This window comes from Oncorhynchus mykiss, chromosome 13 (genome assembly GCF_013265735.2).
Source record: "Oncorhynchus mykiss isolate Arlee chromosome 13, USDA_OmykA_1.1, whole genome shotgun sequence".
NCBI lineage: Eukaryota > Metazoa > Chordata > Actinopteri > Salmoniformes > Salmonidae > Oncorhynchus > Oncorhynchus mykiss.
In genome coordinates this window covers 36,659,967-36,678,084 of record NC_048577.1, presented here as the reverse complement: position 1 = coordinate 36,678,084, position 18,118 = coordinate 36,659,967, and the positions used below count along the sequence as shown (strand labels likewise).

The window sequence follows — 18,118 nt, the reverse complement described above, 5'->3', positions numbered from 1 at the left end:
TACTGAGTGTCACTAGATTGTATTTTTTTTTGCCTGTATGAGATATGTAGGCATAACAGGATAACCTCTCCACAACTGTAAATAAAATGTGGCCACGGAACCCTCGTTTCATTTCATCTAGGTCTATTTCCTTTTTGTAAAACATGCCAAAATCCAATTCTGTAATCACCACTGATGCCATTCACAGGGAACTGTATACTAATGTTATTCCCAGCCTACACAATCCCTAGACAAGGGACATGGATCCCAAACACAGGAAACAATGCATTTTTATCGTTTTTTTTAATTACAAAACAGATGTTTTTTGTGATGTATGTTCTACAATGCAAGGCACTTACAAAATCTTGTATTGCACAAAATATCCACTCTTAAAATATACAACCTACAGTCTTAAAATCATTTTCATATCTGGGAAGAAGGGGAGGAGTGGGAGGCAGCTGTTTATTCCTATCAGCCATTTTGAAGCCAACTGCATTGCATCCTGGGAAGAAGGACCATCCCAAATGGCTGACAAGGTAGTTCAATGAAAGTGCTTTTAGCAAAATGTGTCTCAGAGTCAAACATAATGAGGCTGATGAGAATAAGTTATTCATAAAAAGTACAGATGAACCACATTTTCATAAGGCAATTTACAACACGTGGAAGCAGTCCTTCGTTTAAATAAGTATGGACCATTTTGGGTTATATTCAACCAGTGGAGGCTGCTGAGGGGAGAACGGCTCATAATAACGGCTGGAACGGAGCAAATGGAATGGCATCAAACCATGTGTTTGATGTATTTGATACCATTGAACTTAGTCCGTTCCAGCCGTAACCACGAGCCTGTCCTCCCCAATTAAGACGCCACCAACCTCCTGTGTTTTATACATAATAAAATGTATTTAAGAGCTCCGCTAGTTAGCAACCCCCTAATTGCATAGATTCTGTCTGTCAGTCTGTTGTGTCTCTCTCCGCCCCCTGCACCCTTCCACCTGGCTCGACAGTACCCCCTCACAACTCCTCATGTCTGGCCTTGTCAGAATCCTCCTCCACCTTCAGTTTGAGCTCCTCAGCCACTATCTTGCCATCCCTGTTGCGGTCCTGGTTGTTGAACATGTCCTTGATGATGCCGTCAGCATCCATCCCTGGCCTCAGGCGACCTGTGCCCTCTACCACCTGGATGTTTATGAAGGCTGTGAACTAGAGAGAGGGAGAGCAGAGAGAAATATGAAGAGTTGTCCTTTCAAGAGCGACACCACTTGAAGAATATTTGCAGGTTTAGATGGTCACCTGACTTGTTGTCCTGACCTACACAAGGATGCTACCAGCACCAGCGCCTTACCAAGCAAAGGGCAGAATGTATCGGGTGAATCCTGACTTCGATTGATGGATCATGCTAAATGTCTGGCGTGTGTTATCTTACCTCCTCCAGAGGGACAGATAGATCTTTGTTGAGGTCCATGGCAGGGAACAGGGGATCTGGGCTGTCCCCCAGCCACACAAACATGTAGCCGTCAGGCACTCCCTTCTGCAGGTCCAACAGCTCCAGCTCAAAGTGCAGCACGGCACTGCTGGGAACGCCCTTGGCTGCAGGGACATGGAGGGGAGAGCACGATGAGAGACATTGAGACAGTGTCCGAATAATGTCATGTCCAAATGCAAGATATCTCCATGCAGGATTTGGTTCTGGGTTTCAAGATGAAAGTGATCCATGACTAGTCCGTTCACTCACCTCCATTTTCTCCATGTCCCAGGTGGGGTGGGACGATCACCACCCTCTTCTCTCCCACACACATGCCCCTCAGGCCCTCGTCCAGACCCTCAATCACTTTGTTGGCTCCCAGGGTGGTGATGGGGGCTTTCTCATAGTGGTCCCTGGAAGAGGAGGGAGATATTGATCAAGGCCCTGGACGATGCTCTAACGTGCGATCAGTCAGTAGGAATTAAGTATGTAGCCCTATACTTTCTACATTAAGATGTATATAATATGTAAGATACAGTATATAGTTATAGATATGGCTGGTTTCTATATCTTGGTTATATTTGAATTTCTACACAACATACATAGCCGATAAGTCTTCATGTCTGTTGGCGTTGAGGCCTAGTGATATCAGTCAGACAAGTAGCCAGGGGCGATTAGATTACATGACTGGATCAGGCGTTGCAGTATGGCGGTGCGATGGACAGGAGGCGCTCCTACTCACGAGGAGTAGAGCAAGGTGCCGTCCATCAGGGAGCAGTTGTAACGGTATTGGATCAGGTCGTCCACCTCACTGGTCAGGTTGCACTTCTTGGGCTTGCTGGTCACCTTGATCTCAATGAGGTCCTTAGGGTTGTGGAAGTCGATAACGTGGATGTCGAAGACCAGCACGGCCGAGCCAGGGATGATGTCTCCTAGAGTGGTGGGGGGGGGGGGGGGTGGATTTGAATAGGAGTAGGGACATGACTCATCGTGGGCACTGGACAGTAATGTGTAAATGCAACTCTGACTCCTCCCACCCCAAAACCTTTGGCCAATGCCACAGAGCCACATACTCACCAGTTCCCTTCTCCCCATAGGCCATGTGAGGAGGAAGGATGACGCGCCTCTTCTCTCCAATACACAACCCCTGGAGGGCCTTGTCCATGCCCTGGATCACATAGCCCATGCCAATGTAGGTGTTGTATGTGCTGTTGCGCTGGTAGCTGCAGGAAGAGGAAACATGGCAAATGCAAATTAGAGTCGGTCTCCACACTCACTATTGACTCACACAAGTCCTGGTTTGACAGACAGTAGATGTACCTAACGTTCCTACCTGGTGTCAAAGCCAGAGCCGTCCTGGAAGGTGCCGTTGTAGTGGTAACGGATGTAGTCTCCCACCACGGTTTTACGGGTGCAGGTCTTAGGCACCTCCTTGACCACCACGGCGATGTCATCCTTAGGGTTGAACAGGTCGATCATGAAGACCTCAAACACCAGGGTGGCCTGGGATGGAATCACGGTGCCTGGAAGAGGAGGATGTGTGTTTGGAGTCCATTATATTATCTGTACACAGCCCAATGCAAATCTTACTTCCTCAGAGGGGTTGGTCCACAACATAGTTTTCCATCTGTAATATGTCTCGGCAACTGTTGTTGTGGAGTGACACTTGAATAAACATTTCTAGACTCTAAACACTATGTAGCCTACTATACACCTCCTGTGTTTATCAGCTGTTAAGGGCCCAGGCTAGGGGTTATAAATAGTGTTTACCATATCCCTTCTTCTCATAGGCTAGGGATTATAAACAGTGGTTACTAGTAGTTATCATAGGCTAGGGATTATAAACAGTGGTTACTAGTAGTTATCATAGGCTAGGGATTATAAACAGTGGTTACTAGTAGTTATCATAGGCTAGGGATTATAAACAGTGGTTACTAGTAGTTATCATAGGCTAGGGATTATAAACAGTGGTTACTAGTAGTTATCATAGGCTAGGGATTATAAACAGTGGTTACTAGTAGTTATCATAGGCTAGGGATTATAAACAGTGGTTACTAGTAGTTATCATAGGCTAGGGATTATAAATAGAGGTTACTAGTAGTTACCATATCCCTTCTCATCATAGGCTAGGGATTATAAACAGTGGTCACTAGTAGTTATCATAGGCTAGAGATTATAAACAGTGGTTACTAGTAGTTACCATATCCCTTCTCATCATAGGCTAGGGATTATAAACAGTGGTTACTAGTATTTACCATATCCCTTCTCATCATAGGCTAGGGATTATAAACAGTGGTTACTAGTAGTTACCATATCCCTTCTCATCATAGGTTAGGTTAAAAAAGACAATGTAATAATTCCATGCGGAAGATTTCGAAAAAATAAACTAATTCATGGGACCAGCAATTGATAACTACTAGAGCTGTTGCTAACTAGCAATGCTGGTCCCATTAATTGCAAAGAGTTATGGGAAATTAGAACCCTGTTGTTTTAACCTTGTAATCTTCAACATAGCTTATAGGCTAGGGGTTATAAACAGTGGTTACTAGTAGTTACCATATCCCTTCTCCTCATAGGCTAGGAAAGGTGGGATGATGATGGTGCGTGTCTCTCCCACACACATGCCGATCAGACCCTCGTCCATGCCCTTAATGAGGTAGCCCATGCCCACGTACGTGTCATAGGTGCCGTTCCTAGAGTGGCTGAAAGAGACATGGACAGAATGGTTAACACACACACACACACACATACAGCATGACTGGTCTTCCAGAGTAGATATGGACCCCACCTGGAGTCGAAGGGCACGCCGTTCAGCAGTGTGCCGTTGTAGTGATAACGGATGAAGTCAGTAGCCTCCGCGAGGCGCTTGCAGCTCTCAGGTTTGCTGAGGGTGCGTGTCTGGACCTTGTCTTCTGTGTTCCAGATGTCGAGCAGAACCACGTCAAACACCAACACAGTGTCAGCAGGGATCACATCACCTAGGAGAGAGAGACAGGTTGGGAAATCATTGTGTGCCACTGGAATATACGATTGGGGCCAACATCAGAGGATAACTATTTGTGGAATTTAGTTTGTACAGGGCACACTACCTGTCGCCAGGCCCTATGTAAAGGTCATATACGTGAATGAAATTAGTTGTTACCTGCTCCTATGCTTCCATAGGCAAGGTGTGGGGGGACGGTAACTTTTCTGCGCTCATTGACACACATGCCCTGAACTCCCCTGTCCAGACCAGTGATGAGACGCCCCAGTCCCACCTGGCCACTGAAGGGTGCACCACGTTCATGACTGAAGAGGGGGGGATGGGTAGAAGAGAGGGGGAGAGAGAAAAGAAGTGACATTCCTCAAGAGTACACATATTATACTTATTTCAATGGTAGGCTTGGTCTACTAAAGTTATTCTATTCCTATTATTATATTAATGTTAACTGGTTGTAAACCATGTATTTAACCATATCTGAATGGGTTATGTGCAAAGAATGAAATAAGTCATGATCAAAATACAAAAGTAGGCCATCGTAAAATAACTGAATAGGCCTAAATAATGCATTTTAAGATGTCGCCTAGGCCTAGCCTGTCAACGAACTGAATGCAGCTGTTCGCCTGCATTGAGTCTGCGTGGCATGTCGCAATAGTAAACCCCATATTGAACGATATTGTGGAGAGCGCCACATCGGCCTCGTTCGGGGAGGCACTAACGCACACGGCAGCTGCAAAGTATCTGTGCAGAAATGCACAGCGCAGGGGCAAAGTTGCAATGTATATGTGAATCACAGGGTCTTCAAAGTTTCAAAATGGTTGCTTAGAGGTGCTGCCAATTTCGAGCCCGGACACGTCTGCAACAGGCAAACTGCGTGAGACCATATAGTCAAACGAACAAAAAATGTCCTCCAGCCGACACAGAATTTATTTGCACAGGAATCAGATAGCTTAGGCACTTAGGCACTTCTGCACTATGTCAATAGACCTATACAAGCGAGTCGTGCGTCGTAGCTTACCTTGAATCGAACTTCTTGCCGTCGGTGAAGGTACCGTTGTAATGATAACGGACGAAATCTCCCGTTTGCACTTCTCTGGGACAAACTCTTGGAATGTCATACCGATCAATAACCACGTCTTCTAACGGGCCCGGGCTACAGCTTACATGGGTTCCCGTTACACAGAGAAAAAATAACGCAAATATTGACTCCATTATAAACCTATTCTTTGGTGTTTTGTAAAAGTATGAGAAATGGACAGATGACTTCTCCGTTGGTTACCGTCTATGGATGGAGAGAGAGAGAAGTGCGGACGTAGCTTCAGCTCATTCAGAAAGGGGAGGTGTGAATCCAATTCACCCCCTCCTTTTTAGAGGAATTCTGTAAACGTGTAAAGTCGCCCTCCGCCATATAGAACAGGCCTAGGTATATGACTCGAGCGCAAGCCGGGGGAAAGGATTTAAAGCATAGCCTACGCCTATAATAAGGCGTTATTTAGCGTAGGCCTACTATGTAATAACGTTTGTGATATACTGTTTACAAAGCCGTATTATTTGTATGCCTATCGAACATAGACAGTGAGTGAGGGTTATTTGCACTGTGTGGGAATACCCCACCCGTTTCTATAGAGAAGCTCATTTAACCGGGAGGCGCCCATCTGGCTGAGTCGGAAAAAGAAAGGCCCAGAATGACGTTCTCGCAGGTCCTAAAGTCCAACCTTTGGACAGCTTCTCTATTTAAATATGAACTGTTATGTATCTAACGTTTAATAAATAGGCCTATGTTAATTTGCTGCTCATATTTTCACTGTTTTTTAAATCACACCCCTCTCCATGACCATCTCATTTGGCATTCCATGTTCCAACATGCTCGCTGGAATGTTCGTTAGATCCAACAAACCTACCCATGCAAAGACAACATTGAAGAGTTGTCGAATCTGTGAAAAAGTATTTGCTTTAGATGTTTAAATATGCCAATAATAGCATATTCCTTATTAGACCACCACACAGTCTTTATTTACATATTTTGTGCACTTTTTTCCAGTGTGTTATTTTGCTCCATATATATATATATATATAATGTAGGGCCTACCATCGGCCAATCAATAAACGTTTTTTGTTGTATTCTACTGTAACTTGGTCAATGTTAATTCCAAATATAATGAGGGCGTTATGACCCAGGGACTAACCTAACCCCGAAATCACTGCCTCCGACTGACTCCTTGTGAAACTCCTGCAGGGGAACCCTGACTTTTCTGTCCCCTCCTCTCCGTCTCTCCAAGCCGTGCCAGGGCTCTGTACGTGTAAACAGACATGACCATTCACCGGTGAAGAAAACCCTGGAGAAATTATCCGGAAATCGTATTTGGTTGGAGAAACGGAGGGCATAATAAAGAATAAGCACAATGGCCCCTACAAACGTTAAAGAAACCTGGCTTTCATTTTGTTTCTGTGTAGTTTTGGTCGCTCCGGTTCTGGTCGAAGCCCAGTATGAGAAATATAGCTTTAAGAGTTTCCCACAGAACGACCTAATGCCACTTGAATCTGCGTATGGACATGCTCTGGACCAGTATGCAGCGCAGAACTGGAGGGACAGCATCAAGTACCTGGAATTGAGTTTGCGTCTTCACCGGCTCCTGAAAGACAGCGAAGCATTTTGCAGCCAGAACTGTAGCACTGTCAGTCGGGACAATGATACCCTCTTCGCGGACAGCAGTCTCCGCATCATGCGGCATTTCTTACTCCGGGCTTCATGCCTTAAAAAGTGCAAAACAACATTTCCAGTGTTTACAGTAGCCTACCCAAAGAGGGATGTTCTGGAAGCCTTTGAGAAGAGGATACCCTACCGGTACATACAATATGCTTACTACCAGGTGAGATCAAATAGTTATTCTGCTGGATGGGCGGATATTAAATACATTCAGGGTAAGATACCCAAATAACGGTTTACAAATGTCTACATGTCTATAATACTGATGATCACCGTGGGTTTTCCCTTTAGTAGATAATAGGCATAATTCTAAGAATCTTAGGATATGTGGAATACATTTTTCATTATAATATTATCATCTAAATGTAACAACCTGTCCTGACACACCTATTACACCGTTATGCGTAAAACGAATACGTAATAGTCCGATATTTACATAGGCTAACTTCGAATGAAATATCAACTATTAAGTAGCTTGTTTTCCATGAGCAAGACTGTGACACAAGCGTGAAACAATCAAGTTTTTCCTAGACTTTTCTCAGCCCACCTGTTGAGAATGCTGCAAACTCAGGAGTTGAACACACATGCCACGTCTCTCTAACAGCGCCCCGTTAAACAGTCCCCCAGTAAGAACAATCGCCTTATTATTTTCTACCAAAGCAAACACCACATGAGGTAGAATACCAAGCAGGCAAATCAACAGCGTTCCCCCTGCAAAAATAAAGATAATTTAATTTTAAAGTGAAAATAAGCCAAACGCGTGCCATTGGAATGTGCGTAAAATATACGTGTACAACCATTTCTACAGCCTGTGCGCACACGTGAGTGTTATAATCGGAATGTTTCCTCAGTCCACTCCTCCATAGGAGAGCATCTTCTCAGATCAACATCTGCCTCTATTCACATTCACACGTTCTCATAGGTGTTCCAGGTGCGTGTGTCAGCCAAACTGGTGATCTCATGGCTCTGTTTCTTCACTTGTTCAGATATACGGCAGTATTCCAAAAACCCTCCTCCATAAAACAGACCAAGAACACTGTTTGAATCTACACAGCATGGGCTCTTGACAATTGCCAGGCTTAGCTACCACATAGTAATCTTTGAATATAGGCAAACAGTGTTCTCCTTACTGCCAAAAGTGTTGATTGACAGTTGATCATTTCAGTACATGCCTTAAAGCCATATTGAGTCAGTGGCTGAAGCCATGCTATTCTGAGGACTAACTAGCGTTAGCAAGACCTGCTGCATGTGGAGAACCCCTTGCTTCAGCTAGGCATTCGTTAGAACGAGAGAGAGTGTAGAAGTCATCCAACGATGACACTAAGTTCCTGGGAGCCAAGACCGACCAATCAGACTACTGGACCCTATATGACCCATAACAATAATGATGATACATTCTGTATCCCCTCTCTCCCACAGTTAAACAACATAGAGAGGGCCGTGTCAGCGGCCCACACGTTCCTCCAGAAGAACCCAGAAGACCCCTTCATCTCCAAGAACATGAATTACTACAAGACTCTGTTTGAGCTGGACGAGTACCTCATCGACCACGAGGAGCGGCCCTACGAGGTCAGTGTGAGGTCAGCTCACAACCAGCCCCCATACACATCACAACTAGCTCTGATACCCGTCACCTGGCACGGTACTAGAACTAATGGCTGTCCAAGAAAAACTTCCAAAAGGAGTAATTCGAGATTAAAAAGGAGTTGGAGTACTTTACAAAAAAGGCTGTACAATGGACTCAACTCCCTTTTTTACCTTGAATTAGTAATTTTGGAAGTTTTTCTTGGTAAGCTATTCTCATGATTTTTGTCATTGTTGTTGAACACCCCTCCTTTCCTTTCTTTGCTGAAGCGCGAAGGTCCACCTGGACACAGTACTCAAACTATTCATTGAAAATATGTGTTGGCTAGTATGTTATCGATGGCTTTCTCAATCTAAACAAGAATGGCTGAGAAATACTATAGTATTTTTTTACAACTGTTAGCAAAAGGTCTCTGAATAGAATGTAGGTTCGAATTCTATTCAAATGTTGGTTGTTGTTCTGCATCTCTCTCTCTCTCTCTCTCTCGCTCTCTCGCTCTCTGATCTCTACTTTCAGCCCATGTCTAGTGTCTCTAACACTTTGATTTGTCCTTTCTGTACTCCAGGCTGTGTTCCTGAAGGCTGTGAAACTGTATAACTCTGGAGATTTCAGCGCCAGTACTCGGGACATGGAGCAGGCCACTATGGAGTACCTCAAAATGTACGACCTCTGCCTGGCAGGCTGCGAAGGGTCATATGAGGTCACAGAGTACAAAGACTTCTACCCTACACTGGCAGGTGAGTGTCTGACAAACCCCCATCTACTCATGGTCCCAATTGAGAGGGCAGAGACTCGAGTCATAGCAGTATAATCCCTCTCTCTCTCCCCCTCTCTCTCCCCCTCTCTCTCTCTCTCTCTCTCTCTCTCTCCCCCCCCCCCCCCCCCCTCTCTCTCTCTCTCTCAGATCTCTACACGGAAGTTCTGAAGTGTAAAGTGAAGTGTGAGGAGAACCTGAAGCCCAACGTCGGTGGTTTCTTTGTGGAAAAGTTTGTGGCTACCATGTACCACTACCTTCAGTTTGCCTACTATAAACGTAAGGGCATGAAAGTGTCACACCTCGATAGAGCTCCGAACTCTACTGCACTTGCATTTCATGACCCAAAATAGTACAGCAACTATTCAATGTAATAACACTGTGTAGTTACATTACTTGAGTAGAAAGTTGTTATGCAGTTGTCAGATAACCCTCCCTCCCTGTGTGCAGTGAACGACGTGCGTAACGCGGCTCCGTGTGCGGCCAGCTACATGCTGTTTGACGCTAACGACCAGGTGATGCAGCAGAACATGGTGTACTACCGCTTCTACCGAGAACAGTGGGGCCTGGAGGAGACGCACTTCCTGCCTCGCCCGGTGAGTAACCCGTTAGCTTTATATAACCTTCGCGCCTAACTCAGCATCCCGATGTGCCCTGTCAAGACTGAACATGTCATTTCTGATTAATACGAACCATCATCTAGAACAGTGGTATTCAAAGTCAGGGTCGCGACCCTGAGAACCGCAGTGGGATGGGCAATTTTTGTTGTTGTTGTATGGGACAGTACACAAAGGTTTTGGCGAAAGATAATCTGAAGGGACCCCAAAAAATACTGAGTAAATGTATTTATTGGTTTCTTTTCATTTTGATAAGAGATGAAAATGCAATGAATTAAAGGTTATTTGTTCATGTAAAAAATAAAAATGGATCGATTTTGGGGTGGGATCCTGCCGGGAAAAAATGGGGCTCTGGCTGAAGAAGTTTGAATACCACTGATCTAGAATTATGGTATTAAACTTTACCCAGATTTACCTCATTCCTGAACCTGATTCCAAACAAGGTGTGTAATAGTTTCAGATTTGGGGTATGGCCTAGCTGTTGTTTCCTTACTAAAATATGCTATGGAGCACCACAGCTCCACACAAACCAAGAAAATGAAAGCTGGTGACATATAGCTATGGTGTGAACACCAACTCCCTACAAAGGTGGCAATTAAAACATTTGATTTCCAAATTGAAAAGGTTTAGGTCCTATGATTTCTTGGTTATGCTCTACCAGTACAGCACTTACAGCAGCTGCAACGCCATCAATGAAATAAAACCAACAAAGCTCCCTGAAACATATTGGCCTTTTTTAAACTGTGATAATTCAAATGGAGTTAGTGGTGCTGTAGATACTTCATGGTATGCTAACTGGAGGGAAAAGGAGCATTCAAATGGAGTTAGTGGTGCTGTAGATACTTCATGGTATGCTAACTGGAGGGAAAAGGAGCATTCAAATGGAGTTAGTGGTGCTGTAGATACTTCATGGTATGCTAACTGGAGGGAAAAGGAGCATTCAAATGGAGTTAGTGGTGCTGTAGATACTTCATGGTATGCTAACTGGAGGGAAAAGGAGCATTCAAATAAAGGGAGGGGGGGGGGACTGTAGCTTTGTGTTCTCCTTGCTTCTTGTGTCAACCAATGATATTGACGCGCCACGTTTGTTGCGCAGGAGGCACTGAGGTACTTTAACCAAACGACCAAGCAGAGGGAGATGCTGGAGTTTGCACTGAACTACCTCCAGACAGATGATGAGGTAAGGCTTGCCTGCAAAGGGGTGGAGATGGAAGTAACAGAGGAAACCATTTTTTATGTGCAGGACAAATTCTGGACAGAAGCACTAAACTCAGAAGTAATCAACTGTAATAAATTGTCTGGTTCGTTTCAAATCTGGCGAGATTTTGATTTTGGGTTGCCGAGAATATTTCCAAAGTGCAGAACAATTTTCGGGTATAATAGCTAGTATGCTACTTTGTTTTGTGCGAGGTGACTGAAAAATGGCCGGCAAAGTGTTTGAATCAACTTCATGGAAAGAAGTGGGGGGGGGGGGGGGGGGGGGGGGGGGGACCAGTCAATCACAGTGTTTACTTTGATTCTGATTCTGACTACAGGGGATCTATGAGGGAGACTACTGTAGAGAGAGTGGGATGGATAGAGGTTGAAAGAGGGTCAGTAGTTGGAAGAGAGAGAGATTGAGATTGATAGGGAGAGAGAGGGGCGTTGTATTTTCCGACAGTGGAGTGTGGTATGTACCTGGGAGGTGTCAGACACTGCCACATGTGTTTTTCTCTGGTCAGCCCCTCCCAGCGAACCACACAGCCTCAGCTTAGACCTGAGAGGGGAGAGGAGGACTGAGAAGGAGAACGGGAGGCAGAGGAAATTACAGCATGCACTAGTAGTGAGAGATTCATAGGGAAAGAAAATAAGAGCCAAGAGAAAGGCAAAGAAAGTGTGAGAACGATGACAACATTGTGTTAGCATTACGTCCCTGAGATGTCTGCCAAGTGAAATCAAGCCTCATCTTCAAGTGTAGATGTGTTGTTGTATGTCTGTAAATCAGTGTTGTGTTCCTTGGCAGGATGTGGTGAGTCCAGAGGAGGTGGCTGCTCCCTCGGCCCCCCCTGACGCTGAGTTTGAGGGGATAGGAGATTACGAGGAGTCCTTCGTAGCAGACTGGTGGCAGGAACCCAAAACTAAGGGGGATGCTGGGGAACCTGCAGCCTGACCCCAAACACCAACTCCACCATGAACACAACCCCTCCCCCAAACAGAACACTTCTCAAATCCCCTCTCAAAGAATATGGACAGCCCTACAGAGCCAGACCCATCCAGAAATGCCAGGGTACTATATTTAGTACACCCCACACATTAAATTGTTCCATGGTATATATGCAAACACACACAGACACATCATTTCACAGCTTAAGGAACGCAAAAGGGAGAATTTACATTGCCAGTTGCACACAGTTCCACCATTAGCAAGATCACACAAACACCCACACAGGACTTATTGAAGGTCAGAGCTGTCCATGTCGGAACTGAAAGCTAAGTGGTGCATCTGTTTTTGGCATAAGGAGAGGGAAAAGAAAGGGAAAGGGGGGACACCTAGTCAGTTGTACAACTGAATGCCTTCAACTGAAATGTGTCTTCCGCATTTAACCCAACCCCTCGAAAGGTGTATTATAAATGTTAATACTGTATGACTGTTATTGTTGTTGTTGCCTTTCTTATTTCATGAAATGATTTGCCTTTGTGACTTAGCCCTGGTAGTATGGCACTGATCTATGCCTTCTGTCAATATCTAGGATGTTTGATGTTGAATTCTGACCTATTGGAGGTGTATTTTGTTGGTCCAACGGTAAAATAAAAATCCACACAAAATGCTAAGTGAACAACAGCAGAACGTGTGGAATAAAGTGACGTATTATTTTAGTACATCTCTTATTGTCTCTTTCAGCACATCCATTGCAGTACAGACATACAGTATAATGGAAACGTACTTATGACATCCTTAGGATGTGTTTACACAGGCAGCCCAATGCTGATCTTATGCCCAATTATTGGTGGGATTATCTGAGATACTCTAAGGAGGTAGGGTTTGAGACGTTGTGTTCAGACCTCAACTCGGTTTTGGGGTGTAGGGTTTGAGCGTAGCCTGACGGTAGGGAGGGGCAGTTCCTCTTGCTGCTCCGTAGGCAAGTACCATGGTCTTGTAGTGGATGCGAGCTTTGACTGAAAGCCAGTGGAGTGTGCAGAGGAGCAGGGTGACATGGGAGGATTTGGGACGGTTGAACACCAGGCTGGGTGCAGCGTTCTGGATAAGTTGCAGGGGTTTGATGGCACAAGCTGGGAGCTGTGAACCGTGATGGAGTGTGGACCACTGCCATTCCTCATCTTCATTTAAGAGAACATTTAATGAGGTGCAATGAAGTCTGAAACTAGAAATACATCTACGGAAAAGACAAAGGTGTCAGTCAAAAAATGTAAATGCACAGTATTATCGTTGGCCAAGTTCAAGAACATAGAATACAAGGCAATGTACACTTTTTCCTAGTCTCTTGAAGATTCCCTTTAAGAGTCTTATATAGTGAATCACAGTTAGGAAGTAGTTACTGAATGACTAAACAATAATTAAACACATTGAGCAAAGTACATACATCTTGGCCGCAAGTAATGACACCATTGTCATAGCAACCCAGATATATTCACACAATGGAACCAGAGGAAAGAAATACTTTTGACTTTACTCTTTTATTTCCCCTTCATTTCAATTCATCTACACTGTTTATTTCAATAGTCTACTTAAAAAGATAGTGTTTAAAAATATGGGATATGATGCGTTTTCTCTGCTTCCTAAATTCAAAATGCAAACAAACTGGCCACCATCTAAAGATTGTACATATTCTGTACATATGGTGAGGAACTATAGTGCATCTGCCATAGTGCAGACACTCAGCTGAATCAAACAGACCTCTCCATACACCTAGTGTACCAGACCCCTGGTTGTGTCCCAAAGGGTACCTAATTACCTTATAGTGCACTACTTTTCACCAGCAGAGCACTACGGGCCCTGGTCAATAGCAATGCACCTCATCTCATCACATTTCCACTGAGGAAGAGTCCTGGGGTCATTTCAAACTCACTGTGTTAAAGCATCATCAGCGTAAGGCTCAGAGCCTATCAATAAGTGTCCAATATTTACATGGCATTTAGATTGACAGCTGCAATAATAGATAGATGGCCAGATTGCTACCTTACTAGGCAGTGTGCCGGGTAGACAGATAGATGGACAGCTAGGAATGGCTTAAAGGAGATGGACAGTTGTATGGCAGGAGACAGATAGATACTTCGTTGAAACAGATTAAATGAATCAATATTAGCATTGCATTTTAAAACAATTTCATACATTGTATTCAACATTCAGTATTATCTTCTTGTACATACTGTATATACAAATAGATGTGCATATGTGTTCCCACATTCTGTAGGGCTAGTGCTCGTTTAAGTTGGTCGTTACATATTCAATACAAACCATTTGTTTGTTAGTGTGCTGCCATTGGCTCCCGAGCACAAAGCCAGGCAGAAAGATAACTTTTTCTAGAAGTAAAAATCTATAAACTATCTACCAGTGTTGTTGGCAGGAGTGTCACGGTGAACAAGGGCATAACTGTCCCAAACACAACACGTACCTTTCTCATTCACCTGCTCTCTTCCTCACGTCATTTCTCTCACACACGCACACACGAAATGTCAGTAACTTTCTCAACATTCCCTGGTTTACCAGGAATCCTGGTTGGAGGATTCCATATTTCCCTGCTTATTCCTTCACAATTCCGAGAATCTTCCAACCAGGATTTCCGGAAAACTTGGAAATATTGGGATAGTAACCGGAATTTTGGTACCCTACACTCACACACATGCTCACACACATGCTCACACACACACACCACACACCACACACACACACACACACACACACACACACACACACACACACACACACACACACACACACACACACACACACACACACACACACACACACACACACACACACACACACACACACACACACACACACAGTTTCAACCTCCTTTACCATACACACTTTGGGCCTCTTAAGAAGGTGGCGAATAGAATACAGACACATACAAGACAGGCTCTGTTAACTAACACTATGTGGAATGTTGTGTTGGTAGATCTACAGTTGAAAACACTGAGTTACGGTCTCTGCTGCATTTTCTATATGATCCCAAAACCATAGGGTCTAACTCCCCCTTCCTACATTTCAACACATCTCAACAGACAGGAACAAAGAATTAACAATCTACATAAACCCTACATCAGTCCAGGATGTTTTGAACGGTCTACTGCTTTTGTTTCATAGTCATTCTCACAATAAGTTGCTCTTCCTTCTTTGGAAATGGCCTGTACACAACACGTCCAATACAGGACTCTTCTTGGATCACATCCGTGTTGTTGCAACTAGATAATGTCTGAATCTGGGTTGTCATCCAGTCACCTGACATGGCCTCTCTGAAAGGGGCAGTTCAACTGATCCAATGGCCACTTGAGTCTTTGATCAATGTTTGTTTTTCTGTGTTTTAAATCGTTTTTCAGATGGCAGGTCTGGGCCAGTCCAGCATTCTCAAACAGCGGCCAGAAGTGTGTTTCCAGACAAGCATTGGAAAGACATGTCTCATACTGAATTTGTCCACTGTTGACAGGTTCTTCACTGGACTGTCGTAAGCGGAAGGAAAGGGAACTACAGTACGCAGACACCGAAGTGCATAATACTTAGTCGCTGGAAAGCAGGAAGACCCTGACGCCCCTCTAGGGACCAACAACAACCTTCTCATTCTGTCCATGGCAAAGACTTTATCCTGATTGGATAATATAATTGGCTGGTATGCAATGTGGGAGGTGCTACACTGGCCCGGAGGGGCCGGAGATGGACAGGTGGACAGACAGGAAGTGGACAGGAGAGGAGATGTTAACAGAAGAGGTCTGGAGAGGTTCGGGACAGGAGTGGAAGACTTGTTCTTTTTCCCTCTTCTCCGACTTGGAAACATCACAGAGTGAGAGAAAGACAGGAGCAGACAGACAAAGACAGACAGACAGACAGACATCTTATCCTCCACCAGATCTGGAAAGAAAGGAAACAGAGTTTCAAGTTGAGCAGTTGACAGAAGGTGATTGTAGGACTTGGTGTGAGGAGAGTAAACAAGACATGAAATGGAACTGAAAGAAAACTGCATTCTGGGTGGAATAGATTCATGAGGTGGAGAAGACAGGCTGAGACTGACGCTGGAGTTTTGCTGTGCTATATGGGATTAGGTCAAAGGATGAAATCAGCTGTGAAATTAGGTCAGTGGAGGAATGAGGTTTAAGGTCAGAGGTGGGATGATGTCAGAGGTCAACTGTGAATGAGATGGGGTCTGATGGGGTCTGAGGCCATGCTGTGAAGAGCTATGGGATGAGGGGAGGGGGGGGGGGGGGTGAAGGATGTCACCCTGCAGTGTCAGGGGCTAGGCCATACCTTCCTCTTCGGATATTCCTTCAATCAGAAAGTTGAGGAGCAACACATTGGGAGAAGAGACACGAGGAGAGGAGAAACATCAGTGACAGTAGGAGACAAAGTAGGCTTAACAACAGTAAATACTGTGTAGTGATGACAAAGCCATTTCAAAATCATGGTACAGTGCCTTGCAAAAGTATTCATACACCATTAAAATGGATTTAACTGTCATTTGTTTGGTCAACAATCTATACAAAATACTCCGTAATGTCAAAGTGCAAAAAATAGTTCACATTGTAAAAGGTTCATCGAAAATATAATAACTAAAATATGGTCGATGTGTAAGTATTCAGCTCCCTGGGCAATACATGTTAGAAACACCTTTGGCAGAGTCTTTACACACCTGAATTGTGAAAGATCAGCCCATTTATTATTTTCATATTTCTTCAAGCTCTGTCAAGGTGTTGGGGATCATGGCTAGACAGCAATTGTCAAGATTCCTGGCCACTCAGGAAAATTCACTGTCTTCTTGGTAATCAACTCCAGTATATTTGGCCTTGTGTTGTAGGTTATTGTCCTGCTGAAAGGTGAATTCCTCTTCTGGTGTAAAGCGGACTGAATCTGGTTTTCCTCTAGGATTTTGTCTGTGCTTAGCTCCATCCCGTTTCTTTTTATCCTGAAAAACTCACCAGTATCCATACCATGATGCAGCCACCACCCTGCTTGAAAAAAGTCCATTCCTTTGTCGTGTTTCTTTGCAGTATTACTTTAGTGCCTTGTTGCATACACAATGCATGTGTTGGAATATTTTTATTCAGTATATCTGTATTCTTCTTTCCACTCTGTCGTTTAGGTTAGTATTGCGGAGTCACCACAATGTTGTTGACCCATCTTCAGTTTCCTCCCATCACTGCCATTGAACTCTGTGACTGTTTTAAAATCACCAATGGCCTCATGGTAACATCCCTGAGCAGTTTCATTCCTGTCCTGCTGCTCAGTTCAGAAGGACAACTGTATCTTTGACATGTTTGGGTGGTTTAATACATCATCTACAGCACAATGATTAACTTGGCCATGCTTGAAGAGATATTCAATGTCTGATTTGTTATTGTTACCCATCTACCAATCACTGCCCTTCTTTATGAGGCGTTTGAAAAGCTCCCTGGTCTTTGTAGTTGAATCTGTGCTTGAAATTCAGTACTTGACTGAGGGACCTTACATATGTGGTATGTATGGGGGACAGAGGAAGGGTTAGTCATTTAAAAATCATATCAACCCCTATTATTTCACAGAGTGAGTCCATGTAACTTATGTGATTTGTTAAGCCACAGTTTACTCCTGAACTCATTTAGGCTTGTCTAAACAAAGGGGCTGAATACTTAGGCAAGAACTATATTTTATCACATCTCTATAAATCATGTTTCTTATTTTTTTTATTCTTCCACTTTGACATTAGAGTATTTTGAGTGGGTTGATGACCAAAAAAATGACAATCAAATCCATTTTAAAACCACTTTGTAACAAAATAACATTTCAAGAAATTCAAGGGGTCTGAATAGTTTTGCAAGGCACTTCATAAAGCCTATTCAGAG

At 44.0% G+C, this 18,118-nt stretch overlaps 3 protein-coding genes across 6 annotated transcripts in view; 1 reads left to right on the top strand and 2 right to left on the bottom strand.

The window, feature by feature from the left end:
• Positions 1–265: 265 nt before the first annotated feature.
• Positions 266–5,777, bottom strand: LOC110486247 (peptidyl-prolyl cis-trans isomerase FKBP10). Its single transcript, XM_036940940.1, has 10 exons — positions 5,440–5,777; positions 4,584–4,729; positions 4,230–4,419; positions 3,998–4,143; positions 2,775–2,964; positions 2,519–2,664; positions 2,184–2,373; positions 1,712–1,854; positions 1,403–1,566; positions 266–1,179 (listed from the first exon to the last, which is right to left on the bottom strand). Exons 1-10 carry the CDS (start codon positions 5,631–5,633, stop codon positions 991–993), a joined length of 1,698 nt encoding a protein of 565 aa, XP_036796835.1. The 5' UTR covers positions 5,634–5,777; the 3' UTR covers positions 266–990.
• An 880-nt stretch (positions 5,778–6,657) lies between these two features.
• On the top strand, positions 6,658–12,940 carry LOC110486245 (endoplasmic reticulum protein SC65). The gene is made up of 7 exons (XM_036940941.1): positions 6,658–7,291; positions 8,548–8,697; positions 9,279–9,450; positions 9,618–9,746; positions 9,918–10,063; positions 11,181–11,264; positions 12,087–12,940. The coding sequence occupies exons 1-7, from the start codon at positions 6,824–6,826 to the stop codon at positions 12,231–12,233; spliced, it is 1,296 nt and encodes a 431-aa protein (XP_036796836.1). The 5' UTR covers positions 6,658–6,823; the 3' UTR covers positions 12,234–12,940.
• Positions 12,941–13,740: 800 nt separating this feature from the next.
• Positions 13,741–18,118, bottom strand: part of LOC110486244 (disintegrin and metalloproteinase domain-containing protein 11) — a 31,899-nt gene continuing 27,521 nt past the window's right edge. For 2 of the 4 annotated variants that reach the window (XR_005035529.1, XM_036940939.1), the window contains exons 25-26: positions 16,548–16,565; positions 13,741–16,154 (exon numbers count right to left, since the gene is read on the bottom strand). Coding sequence is in view for 1 of the 4 variants with exons in the window: in XM_036940939.1 (XP_036796834.1) it covers positions 16,139–16,154; positions 16,548–16,565 (34 nt within the window). In the remaining 3 variants the exon portion in view is untranslated. Of the gene's footprint in view, positions 16,155–16,541 lie in introns of those variants that run through there. The other 2 variants (XR_005035530.1, XR_005035531.1) reach the window with 2 other exon arrangements.